Consider the following 15,548-nt stretch of genomic DNA (forward strand, 5'->3'; position numbering starts at 1 on the left):
TCAACGCCTTACAACCGAGGTCAACTACACGCAACCTCCTGACCTTTCGTCGTACTGCTTAGTGTTGGATTTGGTCAAAGCATACAAAGAAGTGGGACGCATCGTAGTATGTTGCAATCGCTCCGAAAAGTCTGTTCGTTGACCCTGGGCTCTCTCATTTCTTAGTAAGCCCGGACTGGCACCGCTCACGCGGAAGTACTGCCCCGTGTACGGCAAGGGGGAGCTTGGCAGGAACAGGAACTCAGTTACACATTTGGAATGGTAAACGGAAATAGACAATGTAGGACAGCTGCGCCCATGCTGTCTAGATGCTCGCCAAGCACAAATTAGCCATTCAGGGAGCGTTATTTGAGTTCTTTTCTAAGCAGTAAATTAACACATCATGGCTACAATAAATTCAGTTCGTGAAAGACGGATAAGCTCCTGTTAGGAGCACCTTATAACAACGAGATGGACCGAAACAGGAGCCCCTCCCGGCCTCGCAGCAATGGTGCGATATCACCTTTATATATGTTCATGTTGCTAGGGATAAGGATGGGCAGCTACTGTTCTGGTCTCCATGCCATGGCAAAGGAAGCCAGCTCGCCGTTCACTCAATTAAAATGATTTGCAGGCAATCAGCAAGGAGCGACTGGCAGGTCGACAGGATCCAAGCTGCCGCCGCTCAGGGTGGGCCCATGGGCGACTCGCCTGCATGCGGGACCATCGGGTGTCCGTGGGCATTTACGCAAATGATGTTGGGCCGCATAGGTTATCTGTCAGCTCAAATATGTCGCTATGAACAAACATAGGTCTTACTCAACTCTACTTTCCGTGTCGCGTAGGCGGGGAGCGCTGGGAATGGCACGGGTCCTCAGTCGGTTGTGTACCAGCAAGGTACATTGGCCCCATTGGCAGGTTTGTATGTATTGGAGGGATTTGGGGGAGAGGATCAAACGGCTATCCCCCATCCAGGCAGTGGTCGTCTTTGGGTTTCGGGTATCGATATGAGTATGTGCCTTCCTTGCCGTACTGACACCCGGGCGCCCACGAGGCAACAGTAACGTTGCTTGTAGCCCCTTACGCAAAACGCGGTAACAATGACAGCCCAACTCCGGAGAGGCTGCAGCAACAATCTCCGCATAGAGGGCACCCATCCATTGTCCTGTGCAGGCGGGGGAGGAGCGCAACCTCCGCTGGTGTCCACGGACCCAAACCAGCGGCCTGGCACTCTCCCTCCCATCACAAGCCCACACACACCTTCCCAGGTAGGACTATCCCTACCCTTCGTTACCCTTCGTCGCAAATGAGGGCGGGGTTTGCTAAATGACGAGATCCTGAGTGCATGGACGGGGGTTACATCCGCGAGTGTTTCGTGCTCTTAGCCAGGAAAGACCCAAATTTGGGGATGAGAGTTCCAATTCGTTTGCTGAACCCTTGTTGCTTTTAGAGTCCGATGAAACTGCATTGACCCTGCATTCGCTACGCCGCGCACTGTCATGGCTAAATGTTCACACCCTGCCTCGACAGCACCCACGGCTGCCATCACCGCCGAGGGAGTCAGCGCTGGTGGCAGAAAGTAGCCAAAACTCTCTTTCGGCGATTATGTCAATTATCGAACCGGAGTTCCGGCACCGGATCTATAAGGTAGGACCCAGGGGTATATCGCGGGGGTGACCTGTTGGATGGTGGGAGATCCTCGCAGCGTCCTGCTGCGATACCGCTGCCACATCTAACGCCCGCCAGGGGCTACTGACGAGGGACCTTGGAAGGATTGTATGTGCTGATACGCAGGCTTGCAGGTTGTTTGCATGTCCTTCGGTCGTTGGGTGCGGTTTTTAAAATTTTTTTAAGTCGCCTGTTAGACAGCAGATGTGCCTTGAGTGGGAAGGAGGTCTAGGTGGATTTCATTGGGTTTTTACGCCCCAGGGCAGGAGGCGTCACCTCACAGGTCTCAAAAGCTGCATATTGTGGGGAAGGTGGTGCAGGATGCCTGCCCAGGGCAGCCGGTAGATAGATTCTTTGACGGGGTGGAGCCGCATGCAGTGCGCTTCCCTAATTACGCTAGTGCTCAGGATTACCAGAACTTCGTGACGGATGAATTTCACGCGCAGAGAGGCCTGAAATGTACGCGAATAGGATACGAGACCACAGCCGCGAACCCTTGGGACTTTGAGATTTCGATGCATGCGGTTGGTCGCTGGTTTGGGCGTCCAGTTGGCATCGCGACGTGCTTACCAGCGCTGCCCGTGTCTCTGTGCGGGGGCCAAACGCGTATTGGACATGCATAGCTAACTGGGCCACGTGGGTTAAGGCCGGGTGGCGTCCGTCCTTTCACGCTCTGTTTAGACGCCAGCTCACATATGGGCTGCGGTACCTGCGTGCGGCCGGCAAGCCAATCACACCCGCTATGTCAGCGGCAGTTTTCTAACAATGGGTTTACGGGCTGGCTTACCGTCTGAAAAGGCATGCTGGCGGTCTGCGAAAGGGCGACCGGGTTTGGTCAACATTGAGCCACGGCAAGCTGTGTGAGCGGTCAGGGGTATCACAAGCGATAACCGTCCTATCCCATGCGGCTTGCCACGGCTCAGGTTGTGTTGGTACAACTCGCCGGTAAAGCTCCCAAACAGTTGCATTGTGTGGTTGTAATGCCGTGTGGCAGCCAGGGGTTTTTGCATCTAACAATGTCTCTCGTGCGGAATGCATGTGCGCACCTCCGCTCGCCTCGCCTTGCCCGCACCTCCCGGATTTCAGGGCACGGACGTGATCGAATATTACGCGCGCTACGGCCACGATGCCAAGGTTAAGATGTTCCACTGCATTAAGACGCATCCCCTGGGCAACGGCAGCCCATACGATTTGACGGTGGTAGCTAAGGAGGCGTTGCCACCTCCGAAACCCGGTAACAGCTACTACACCATGTCGGCATCGGGCGTCGTTCAGGCAAGGCGGAGGGAAAAGGAGGGTGTCTCAGGAGAATCTCCTCTGGCCCACGGGCCACGGAGATTCTGACTCGTCTCTTAGGATGGGAGCGATCCCAGGCGGCGGGATGGTCCTGGCAAAAGCGGTGTTGGAGACAGGGATGGGACCCAAGAAGCCGGCTGCTCGCATAAGCAGCTATGTGATGCGTGCGTGACGGTGATGACGTGCTGGCCTTGAAATGCAGACACATTCTTGGGGACGGCAGCCGTCTTGCGCGGCCAGCAGGCTTGGATTAGTTAGATGCGTGGACCTGGCCTGTGCACACACAAAACACCCCGGCCCCCTGTGAATTCATGAACTGACCAGAATGGAGTCGAGGACTTCTCCACGCCAAAGTTGTGATGTGTATGGAAGCCGCAGCAGTAGAGGAGCAGTAACAGGTTCAACAACCTTTCTAAAGCACCAGCGCGAGGCTCTCCTGTCTTATGGATAGAGCGCTGGCCAGGATCGAATGTTCAACCCCGCGGTGCAGCACCCATGGTTGTGATGCTTGGCGGGACACGCCACCGGCTCATGTGGTGTTTTCCCTGCTGCTGACCCATGCCATCCAGATCTTCGCCGACGGCTCCCCTGCCGAGTACACACCAATAGGGGAGTGGGTCCGCGAAACGTCCGTGTACAACATGATGAAGCAGCTGTCCTTCTTCCGCAATTACATGTCGCAGGTGAGATGGGAGATTTTTCAGGTCGATTTCTCTTGAGCACATTTTTATTCGTTTTGCAGTTCGTGATGCGGCAGAACGTTACGTAATCAGGCGACTGGGCGTTCGAGGGTTGCCAGCCGCGTACCGTTGCCAGCCGCGTATGGCCAGGTTGGACGCGAGGCTGATTCTTTTTAACTTCTCTCCCCTATTCCGCTAAATCATTTGATTGCAAACAAACTGATCGGCGGAAACCCGCGTGCACTACATGCTTAGCCAGCCAGATAGCCAGCCAGCCTGCGCGCAGTGGAACCTTAACTTGTCCGCTGGCCATACCCTCTTGAACATGGGGCCGTTATGCTCAGCATTTACCTTTAGACCTCAACAATTGATGTATCACGCGATTCTTGATACACTCCCCTTCCACGATCGCGGTACTTGTGCAGCGCTACCTGCGTATCTGGCGCAGCTCTGCGCGCTCCAGCCATTTCGAGCGATTGCGCGCCAAAATGGAGACACGAATGCTGCTGGCCAAGCCGGACTTTTGCTTTACCATCATGGATATCGGGGCAAAGGTGAGGCGCAAACGGTCGCGGTGGAATCTGCCGTCGCGGCGGAAAATGCACACACGTGGGCGCGCAGAGGTCTATTTAATGGAGCCGGCTCATCCAGCCGTTAGATTTCGAGTAGTGACCCGGTCCTCGTGTCGCGGTTGAGACGACTCTGTGTGGCTTTGGCCGTTAGGATTTCGTGACGACCTTGAGAACCCAGCTCGCCCATGGAAATGGTGTTTTGGGGAGTCCGAATACCAGTACTGGCTCTCCTCCCTGCCGCACTCCCATGTTCGATATTTCTTTCTTGTCAGCATTCATTCCACGCTTCTACAATCGAACACCGCCCATGGTGTGATCCTTGCACTTGGTATATGATAATCCGCTCGTCCGGCGTGTGCGATATGTTGCAGGTGTTTCAGATGCAGCAGGTGGAGCTGGTGGAGCTGCCGAGGGAGGGACCCGTACCGCTGGCGGAGTTCCTGGCCATGCAGGAGGAGCAGCGCAAGTAAGTAGCGGGCTTGCGAGCTTCCCTCCTTTTCCCTCCTTTTTCCTCCTTTTCCCTCCTTTTCCCTCTTTTTCCCTCCTTTTCCCTCCTTTTCCCTCCTTTTCCCTCCTTTTCCCTCCTTTTCCCTCCTTTGACCCGCTCAATTCTTAGTCCGCGCATCCGGGACGAAGCGTTTTATGGGGTTACGGAATCGCACCGGAGCTTTCGCGAAGGGCGGGATTGCCTGAACGCATCATTTTTGCGCCTTCTCAACCAGGGCAACGTTTTCCTGTAGGGCTGCCGCACCCTATGATGCGCTTCGCGCGCTATTCGTTTCTTTGCTCCACGCTACATAGCCCCGATGTTCGGTTACGGTGAAAGGATGCGAAGGGATTCGAGGAGGCAGAATTAAACGTGTTGGACTTGGCGTAGCACAGTGTGGTAATGGTGGATGGTGCTGTAGGGTGTTCAATCCTAGATATGGCAATCCAAATGTGTGCCATGGGCCCAGAAGTCTCCCTGTGACAAACAACAACAACGACATAACCGATTTCACAACGGCGCGCAGGAACAAGGCCACCTACCAGCTGGGGAACCTGCTGGTGGCGGTGGAGCGCTCCCTGCAGCGCCTGATTGGTGACGTGAAGAAGAACTGTGAGTGGCTGACCAAAGAAGTAGCGGAGCTGGAGCGGGAGACTAACCCAGTGCTGGCAGCGGCACATCCGGTCAGCAATAAGCCCGGCAGGAGCATCCTAAAGGTACTAGCCTAACGAGCATAGAAGGTCTGGATACCTCCCCGGGGCCGTTCGTTCACGATGGCTTGGCCTCACCTGGCTCGTTGTGTTCCGCCCTCGTCTTTGCATATGTAGTCTTTTGGGTTTAGCTATGTTTTCGCTGGTCACTTGAATATTGCAAATATCCCTGGCAGGGCCTTGGGGGCTCGCATCCTTGGGTGACACCCGCTGTGCTAGGCCTAGCCAAGCGAGTCACACGAGAGGCCTCATCACGGCAGCACCGTTGCTCGCTGCCCTGTCCCGCAGGCGAAGACGGAGAAGCTGGAGAAGAGCAAAGCCCTGCGCCAGGCGCAGCAGGTGAGCAGTGCGGGCCGCGTTTGCTGCGAGCCGGGCCGGGGTAGATTAGAGAGGACTTAGGGAGAACGCTGTCGCGCCGTCGACGGCTGACGGCGCTTAATTTACAAGCTCAGCTGTGGTGGCCGAGGTTGGTGAGGATTTGCGTCCATCACAGGTGGGGTTCTAGCCTTCTCATGGACATCAGGACACGCCGATCAGGTGACGGGAAGGACAGGCGGATGGTCCGCTTGGTGATACTTAAACCTCTGCAATTGGCGTTGCATGGCGTCCTTCCGTATCCGCACATGATCGCTCGCGCCTTGCATTTGTTTCCACGTGTTAATGTAAAGTATTCCCGCATGCGCCCCGCATGCGCCCCGCAGGAGGTGTCCTTGTTGGTGAACATGGTTCGACTGGCGGACTACATATGCTGCGAGGGCGCACTTGGGCTTCTGCTGCGCACCGTGGAGGGCCTGCGGGACGCCTTCGAAAGCAAGTCCATTCTGATGACGCAAGTGTCATTCGGGCTGGATACGCCTTCGCTGATAGACGCGGTGGCGGCGGAGGCGTCGGGCACCGACGCGGGCGGTGGAGGCGGCAGCGGCAGCATGGCTGCTTTGGAAGGGGACACTTCAGCAGTGCAGAACGTAGTGAGCTTTCATGCCAGCGAGGATGAAGTCCGCGTGGTAAGAACCGTGGGTCTGGGAGAGGGGCGCTGTAGTGGGGTCGTGGTCGGTGGGGATGATCCTGGGGCCCAAGGCATGGGGCTTGAGGACAGGATCGTGCAAGAAGGAAGGCTTGGAGCGGCAATTGCAAAAAAGCCCAATGCGGCCGGGCGCCTTGTTCCGCCCCTCTATACCCCTGCCGCTTTTTCCGCAGCTTAAATCCCGTCCGCCCACATCCTTATGACTTGCATCCTCACCCTATTTCGCTATCCGTATCTTGACGTAGATAATAATACTCACTCCTCACGCGTTACCATCCGCTCATTCGCTCACCCGCCCGCAGGCGCTAACGACTGACCTAGTGGACGCGCTGAACGAGGTCATCAAGCAGCTCCCCCGCCTGCCGCAGCAGGACGCACTGAAGCCCCTATTCGTGGCAGAGGCGGCGGAGCGCAACCACGGAGCGGGGCCGGGCCACCTGCTGCGCATTGGCCCCGAGATGATCACCATGCTCATGGGTTACCGGCCCCTGCAGAAGGCTAGGTGGGGTACCTGCGAGCGAGCACCTAGGACTTTCCGCTTTTCTTATACCGCATTGCTATTGCTGCTGCCCCCTTTCCGCGCCACTGCCACCCGCACCGGCGCTGCCGTTGACTGTGAGAGGCGGTATTGGGCTGATTATTGGGCTTGGGTTGCACGGGCGTTGATAAGGGCGCCTCCTCGCTCACGAGCCCCACGCAGTGATTGCTGATTTGCACATCCTTAGCCAGGAGCGCACGCTTGTACATCCCTACATACATTCCTACGCACACATGTTTTCGTTGCACCGCTGGCCTGCATAGCATGCCTCAAAGGCGGCTCGTCCCTCGCTCGCTGGCCGGCTAGCTAGCAGCTCCACAGTGGTATAGAGGCTTTGCTCCTGTGCTGACGTTGCCGAATGTGGCCCTCCCTGATGTTCCCATCGCTTATCCTGGTGCTCGTGTCCTCCCCTCCTTCTGTCCATTCTGTGGCTGGTGTGTTGGTCGTCAGATTGGGCCTGGGCCAGGTGGTTAGCAAGGCCTTCCGGGAGGCACGTGCCGCCGCCAGTCGCTATGCGGGGCTGCGGGTGGTGGCGGCATTTGCGGCCCAATTCGATGCGGTTTCCTACCGCTCGCAGGAGCGCGATGTGGCGCAGTTTCGTCGTGACATGGCGCTTCTTAGGTGAGTACGAATTGAAAAGGCTAGTGGCCAGTTGGGTATAAGTGGGCAGATACCGCTACGAGCGGGCGCGAAGGTGCTGGGCCCTTACACTGCAGAAGAGCCCAGCCAAGCCACACACCGGCCCGCTCGCCTGCGGCGCCCCACTCCGCCCACAACCCAACCCCGCGGCCGCACCCGAACCCCGCGGCGCGACACACACCCGGGGCCACCCTGCTGGGATTCATTGATGATGACGCTGTTGCTGTTGTTTGAGTAGGGTGTATTGAGCATTGCGCAGGACGGATTGGCAATAGTAGGCGGCAACGCTACCTAAGGCGCTGTCGTTTACCCGTTGACCGGGGGTGGTGGCAATACGACTGGTGCTCTCCTCCCCCGCAGGAGCTGGATGGACGACTTGGTGGCCTTCAAGGCGGGATATGACTGTGTGCTGCTGCACCTGTCCGTTAGCGAAATGCTGGTGAGAAGTAGGAAAGAGCGTGGGCCACGGCAGGCCAGGCAAAGCTGGCGCAAGGCAGGCCGAGCGCTTGCTAAACTTCATGAAGCAGTTAGGAGGGGTGGCGCCATCAGCACCAACCCAACCCCCGCAAACCGTCGTGCTCATTCCGTGTAGCGCCTGGAATCCGGCGATGCGGATCGTTTTGGCATCGCACCCATAGTTTTGGGCTCGTTCCTGCTGCCGCTGCACCTGCTGCTGCAATTCAATAAACGTTTGTTGAAACGTTTGTTGAATCGCTTTCATATATTTGTGCTGGCCTGTATCTGTGTCCTTGCAGGAGATGTTGTCGGCGACGCTGGAGGAGGCAATGACCTGCCTGCGTATCCTGCTCACAGCGGCGGCACACAACGCGTCCCTGGCCGCACTGGAGGATTTCCAGGGCCTCACTGTGTAAGTTGAGCCCGTCCGCTTTTGTGGGCAAGGCTGGTTACGTATGGGTGTCCACGTATGTGTCTATTGTTGTGGTCAGGGAGCAGCGAGTTGGCCAAACTGCATAGAAATGCTACCACTAAAAGAAATGTCAGGAAGGTACTGTTTTCCCCAACTAGAACCCAGACGGAATTACCATTTAGAGGTACTGTATGCTTGGTGGTTCTGGCCGCCGAACTGGCGTAGCTGCAGCCCGAACAATGGTATGATGCGGTCACGCATGGGGTTGCGGCTCGTGCTCAGGGTACAGGGTACAGCTGTGCCTGACGACCCCGGATATCAGCACAATGCAACAATTATCTACAACTTTTTGGGAAATTGCGGGGATTTAGGTGCGATAGTTCCTGATCCCACGCATCCCACCCCATGAATCGGGCACCATCATCATCTTCGACATGGTTACTGTCATTGGCATTAGTACCATTAACAACACTACCGCCACCATGTTCCCTGAGCGATTTGCCCCTCCTCCTTGGCCGCAGCAACATGTCGGGTCGGCCCCAGAAGCTGGACGAATTCGCGAGCTACTATGCAACCTTCAGCCAGGTCATGGCTGGCCGCGACAACATCGAGCGCCGCTACACCATTGTCATCAGTATGTACGAGATGCTCACAGAGTACGGCGGCAAAATACCGCCGGCCGATCAGGTACGCGTGTGTGTGTGTTACACCTCGGGTGGCGTCACTCTTCAATAATGTAATGGGCCCATAGTAGCCTCCGGCTTAAGGGCCAGGGGCCCGAAAGCTGTCCGAGATAGAGAGATATCGTAAAAACGCATAAGGAAAACTAGGATCCTATCCCGAAAAAGGGAAAACTATGTCGAAGTAACCTAATTATCCAGACTGTTATGCCGTTGCAGTGCGCCTACAGTTTGAAACCCACCTCAGCCTAGCTACTGTTGCGATCCTTCATGTTCTGATCCACATGAATCTCGACAGAAAGCTCCTACATGTGCTATATGCTGGGCACTCCAAGAGTACGTGCTCCTCGTCCTCTACGGCTTGGAGCTCGCGAAACACGCAGACCATCTGTTCGCGTGAATTCCCCCATAATCTCCATTTGCTCCTAGCGGCCAGCGACACAGACGAAAACGCATTAGCAACCGATGCATATCGACTGAGACAACCAGCTTGTCCCAGCTGCTTTCTCAAGCGGCAACCCCCATTTATTGCTTGTATTTAGCTATCTTCATGCCTGGTTGCTTCCCGTCCGAGGGGAAATCTTGTGGCATTGCAGACAGCCTCGCGTGGTTTCATGACGACGTGAACTGGTGACGCAGTTCAGGTACTTGTGGGACATAAGGCAGCCCCAGGCGCCGCCGCGTGGCAAATAGAATTTGCGGTTGTGCCTAACGGGAAAGGGCATAAGCTCTAGGCGGCGTACCGCAATACAGTACTGGTGGTGACAGACCTCTTTCCTATCGTCATCACCACTTGGTCTGGCGCTGCCTGGTTCGGTATGTATCTTGCAGCAAATTACAAGTTACAAGTAAGGCAAAAGTGCAGGGGCCTCCCGTGAAAGTCGGGGGACCATGGACGGTCAACGGCCATTATTGTGACACCGCGTGATTCTTGACCTGCTCCCCCGCTCGCGTGGGCTCGACGCGCCTGAGCGCGGCGTGCCTGGTCTCCCAGACCTCCAAGAGAAGATGAACACAGCTATGGTGGGGGCTTCAGCCATAATAGCAGGCATTTCGTGCCTTCGGAAGCCAATGACTCTTTTCGTATTTAACTCGAAGGCCCCCTTAGACTGGGCACTCGCAAACGACGTGCACCTCGTCCTCGACCGCTCCGCAGTCGCAAAGCCTGCAGGTACGCGCGGCACGCCCGCGGCCATAACACCTGCTCACTTCTAGCTCCCAACAACCTGAGCCGAACGCGTAGGCAGCACAACCACGGTGAGAGCGAGCCACTCCAGCCGTGCTCCCTTACTAGGCGGTGCGCCCATCCAGTTCAGATACCGGCATGCGCCTTAACCCCATCCGGTGACTCCAGTCGGGGGGAAACCCCCGTGGGTCAGCCAGGTGTTAGCGCACGCCCACCTCGCATCGGTCGCTCTTTTAGAATATCACCAATAGGAGTTAACAGTAGCATAGTGTGCAAACCAAACTCTCGCCCCGTAGGCCCTCAGGGGCTGATACTGGTCAGGAAGGCAAGGACCTGTCCTGGCCAACAATCAGTGATACCCTCGGCCACTAGCCCGAGGCCTGAAACGAACACTCGGTGGCGCATTGTCCCGCCGGGCCTCTCACCTCCAAAACTTAAGAACAAGGTTAGCCCAGTGGAGCTGCAATGGCCTCTCAGACATCTCGTGATAGAATCCATGGTGGAATTTCGTGCGCCTGCCACGGATCGCATGAAAGTGTGCTGCTCCTTGACCATGGGGTTAGTCATAGCGTTCACAAAGCTCACATTGCTGAAGTCTGGGAGCCCGCACTTGCGCCCCGTACGAGAAGACGGAGATTACAAGTGTGTTCTACAGGCCCATACAGAGCTTGGGCACAGTAACCTTTTTACTGCGGCACAGGCTAGTTCTCTGCGGCACATAGTAACTCTCCACCAGCCTCCCCTTATCCAAGCTCACCTTTTCTGTGTTGCCCTGTTAAAAAGGGCAATAGAGGGTTGCCGCTCTATTGCTCTCTGGTTCTCCTACTGACATTGGCGGGCGTTGGTATTGTCGGTCTGTTATGGCAGGTTACCCTGGACGACCTGAAGGAGGTTGTGGCGGGCTTCCATCGGGCTCTTGGCGAGGCCGCCACCTGGGTGGATGAGCGCAAACCCGCCATGGTGCATGCCCTGGGCAAGGCCATCCGCGACGTGGTCGACCGGCTGCAGGTGCGTGTTGTGATGGATAGCGGGCCAGACGTGCATGGGAGGGGTGTGAGGACGAGGCGGTCAATGAGCGCCACCCCGCCAGCCCTGAACCTGAGGGATGCGGGTCACCACGGTGGCCCGCGGCCCCCTGGCCGACCGCCATGAGGAGGGATTCGGGCAGAGGATCAGCGTCGCTGCTGCGTAATGGGAAGTCGCAGCGCCATGGTACAACGTACATGGGCAAGTCGTCAGATGATTATTCCTTTTGACACATGTGTGTGTGTGTGTTACATGGTTGGGGGGTGCGTGACCCCATACCTGTAAAACTACCCATACGAGCCGAAGGCCCAAGGGTGGGTGCGCATGTGTCGCATGTTCGCTGGGACACCGCAGGACCTCTTCCACGAGCTCCGCAGTGGCAAGTACGATGACGTTAACAGCACACCGGCGTCGGTCTTGGAGCAGCTGTCTGCTGCGACGGATGCCTTCACCATCATCTCCGAGAAGGCCTCACGCTACCGCGGCTATGAAGAGCTCTTCGGTCAGCAGCCCAGTCGCGGGCTGGACGATGTGGAACAGGTGCGGGGCGGGAGTGTTCCAGAACTTGCACGGGGCTTAAGGGTGGCCCGTCTGGGGGGCCGAAGAATCGACCGAGCGCGTGACGCCTTTTGGACAGCAGAGCAGGCCAGCTAGGACCGAACGTCGCAGCCCTTGCCCTTCAGCACAAGTTAGGGTCGATGATATTATTTTACCCTTCACTCTTTCCCTTTCTTTCTATTTCGGTCATGGCGAAAGAGTACTAACTTTCCCTTGCACAGGCGAACAAGGAGCTCACGGCGGCTCGCAACAAGTGGCAAGCACTGGCGGACTTCGAGCGCAGCAAGGAAACCTGGATGACGTCCCCCTGCGCGGAGCTGGATCCCGAGGCGGTGCAGGCCAAGGTCGACGAGCTTGCGCGCAACAACTACAAGATGCTCAAGGTGGGTTATGGAGGAATGATTTTCCAATCACAGGCAATGTTGCGACGGGCTGGGTGACTGGGATGCTGTGGTAGCCCCCCGGGCGCCTGTCCTTCAGGTCAGCAGCACCTCCGGGGCCAACCTGGTTACCGCGCATGAGTCATAAACGAGTCGGAGCCAATGTCCGTCCCCAACATGCCGATAGGTAACCATCGCTCGATCCCCGCACACGGCTAGCACTTCAGCCGTCTCTGCGGCCCGCGCACCGCGTCTACAACCCCTATCCTCCTGTTCATGGCCATGAGGCCACTCAAAATGCAAAATGCAGGCGCGTTTGTTTAGTTGCATCCTAGCGGCACAGATGGGGAGGATGTTATGCGTTCCCACGAAGCGCGGTGTCCCTGGCTCCGTTCATGCAACGGCATACCGTCCGAACGACTTGTAAGGTCTTCACCCTGCCACCGCGACTGCCCAGACTAAACTATATGCATGGATGTCCTTCTCGGTCCGCTGCGCAGGCTCGCAAGGAGGACCCCGTGGCTGGCCGCCTCAAGGCGCAGCTGGAGGAATTCCAGTCGGTGTTGCCGCTGCTGCAGGAGGTCGCAAACAAGGCCCTGGAGAAGCGGTGGGTGTGGGCGGGGCCCCGGTCGCCTGTTGTTTCCGTGGGTGCTTTCCAGGGGGAGCGCAAGCCAACAGTGTTGTGAAACATGCAGCGGCGTTTACGATGTGTCCAGGGCGGCGCGTGGCTGTATTCTTACTTCAATCGCTTCATGTTTAGTGTACTGACAAACGTCACTGGGCAGGTGGGGAAGCCTCTGTAAAATGTATAATCGTCTAAATATCGTGCCCTGGTATATTAGATACGGACCGTCCATCCTATTATACCAGGGACGGATTTTACAGACGAAAAGAAGGGGTCGCCTTCCCATCCCTTCCCCACCTGCCCAGCGCTGTTCACCAGGAACAGCGTTCTGTGTCGAAATCTTCATCCGCCGCCACGAGCGAGAAGACTGGCCCTGGGGACAACCCGGGATTGCTTTACTCTTTCGAGTAGAGCGGCCTTTAGGGACCTGCCCGTGCTGTGCTTTCATGACGGTAGGGATGCCAGGTCGTTGCCGTCGATGTGCGAACTATTCTCGGTAGTCGTGTGGACACGTCCGCCCGTTGGCTGGCACCTACTGCTTGCTCCTGTGGCGCGAACCCTTTTCCAACCCCGGACCCTTCCCTAAACCCCCACAGCCACTGGGACCAAATCCTCAATATCTTGGGCCGCCCTGGCGCCATCAACTTCAACGTGCAAAACCTCCTGCAGTGAGTGGCTTAACAAGGGGCCGAAGGGTAACAGTGCACTTTCTATTTCGTGTATACAATATAGGATAACTGAAGGAGAGGGGCCGAGGAAAGGAGCCGGAGACGGCGGCTGGGGGAAGACCACAGTTGCGTGTGCGACTTAGTAAGGGACGCGTGGAAGTTAGCAGCCAGATCTCCTAGAGAGCTGAGCCTTCCTACTGATTGATGCGGTGTACCTGTCATTTTTGTCTGTTCGCTGGGGCTGTTTTCGTGCAGGTGGGGCGTTCTCAGCCACTTGGAAGCGGTATCCAACATTGGAGGTGTGGCCACCAAGGAGGCCTCCATGCTCAAGGTAAGTGCGAGGATGAAGGGTCCCGGCAAAGCGCCCCAGTGGGTCTCTGCAATGCACTGCATAGCGTTGGTGCTTTGCGGAAGCTGTGTAGTTTCTGTTAGAGAACGCGGAGCAAGAGAACCGTGACGCGTTCGAGCGCAGCTGTACTGAAGCGCCATGTGTACTTCGTGGTCAATGCGTTCCATATTGGTGTGGTGAACCCCCATCGCAACAGACGCTGGATAAGATGGAGGCCGAGTGGAATGGACTCGAGTTCCGCGTGCTACCGTATAAAGATACCGGTACGTCCGATGTCGCAACGGCCGTTGTCTTTTCCTGCGCCCGACGCAGCCAGGCGCGGACAGCTGTTTGCTTGCTGAGGGTTCTACTGCTGGGCGATATGTTTCCCTGCGTCAAACCGCAGCACAGAAAACACAGTGATGCAATCATTTTCCTCGGCGGTGTCGTCTGGAGCGACACACACCCGTTCAGTACCGCTTTGTGGGAACCCACGCAACCGCATACCCATGCCCTTGCCCGCATCCAACATCGCAGGTGCATTCATCTTGGGTGGTACGGATGAGATCCAGACGGTGCTGGATGATCAGATCGTCAAGATTCAGGCCATGAACGCGTCGCCCTTCGTGAAGCCCTTCAAGGAGCGTGCATCCGCGTGGGAGTCTACACTGCAAAACCTGCAGGTCCGCAACTGCGATTTGGGGACAGGACAGGGCAGAGCATGTCGGGGCGGGTGGCGCCTCTCGTTGCTGCTCTCAGTAGAGCGCAGCCCGCGGAGTGCCGAAATGTCATGCTGTACGTGTATGTTACGCGTATAACGTCCTTAATGAAATAGTGAACCCATGTCCGTTCCCTGTGGGAGCTGCACGCCCTGTGGCCACGCAATGCACTTGGGCAATGAAGGCGAACAATGCCTGATGAGGATAATGGCAAAGCTTTGCCACTGTTCGGCATTGTTCGGGCATTGTTCGGGCACGCGGCTTGGCATTCCATGTATCGCCCTGCATGTGCCATCATTGCCCACACCAAAGATGTTTGAGGGGATCACCACCCACCATTCCATCTATAATCTATCCATTCATCCGGTAGCTGAGATCACTTCTCCGGAGCACCATTGACTCGCGTCACGTAAGCCCCGGGAAACGAGACCCGTAAGAGCCCTGCCTGCCATCACGTGCGGTGTGGCGACCGTTGATCCTTTTCCTGTTCAGGACATGCTGGACAACTGGCTCAAATGTCAGGCCACATGGCTGTACCTGGAGCCCATCTTCAGCTCCGACGACATTGTCAAGCAGATGCCAGGGGAGGGAGACAAGTTCAGGTGAGTGGCGGGTGGGTGGGTAAGCGGACTGGCGTAGGTGGGAGGATGTACACGTTGTCTGGTGCACACGTTGTGATGTCAGTTTTATGTAGTTGCCGCTTTGCTCAGAGATGTGTCGATATCTTGGGTGAGGGAGGGCGAGCATGGCCCACCGAAACGCGGGCTGCTGATTGCCAGCCGGCAGAAGCACACGTCGCAGTGGTGCCGGGACCGGCTAAGAAACTCGCGACATTACCTATCTCTGCTTTCGTTGGTGAAATAAGTACGCAGAGAACCCCCACCCCCTCGCGGTAAGGCCAGCACTTCTTTGAGTAC

At 56.8% G+C, this 15,548-nt stretch overlaps 1 protein-coding gene across 1 annotated transcript; it reads left to right on the forward strand.

The window, feature by feature from the left end:
• Positions 1-8,986: 8,986 nt before the first annotated feature.
• On the forward strand, positions 8,987-15,237 carry VOLCADRAFT_62484 (dynein heavy chain 5; the record flags this gene model as incomplete). Its single annotated transcript, XM_002952305.1, has 10 exons — positions 8,987-9,148; positions 11,195-11,335; positions 11,708-11,893; positions 12,133-12,294; positions 12,792-12,898; positions 13,513-13,584; positions 13,840-13,915; positions 14,130-14,196; positions 14,450-14,595; positions 15,124-15,237. The coding sequence occupies 10 exons, from the start codon at positions 8,987-8,989 to the stop codon at positions 15,235-15,237; spliced, it is 1,233 nt and encodes a 410-aa protein (XP_002952351.1).
• Positions 15,238-15,548: the final 311 nt, after the last annotated feature.

The sequence above is a fragment of the Volvox carteri genome (assembly GCF_000143455.1).
Source record: "Volvox carteri f. nagariensis unplaced genomic scaffold VOLCAscaffold_29, whole genome shotgun sequence".
Classification (NCBI taxonomy): domain Eukaryota; kingdom Viridiplantae; phylum Chlorophyta; class Chlorophyceae; order Chlamydomonadales; family Volvocaceae; genus Volvox; species Volvox carteri.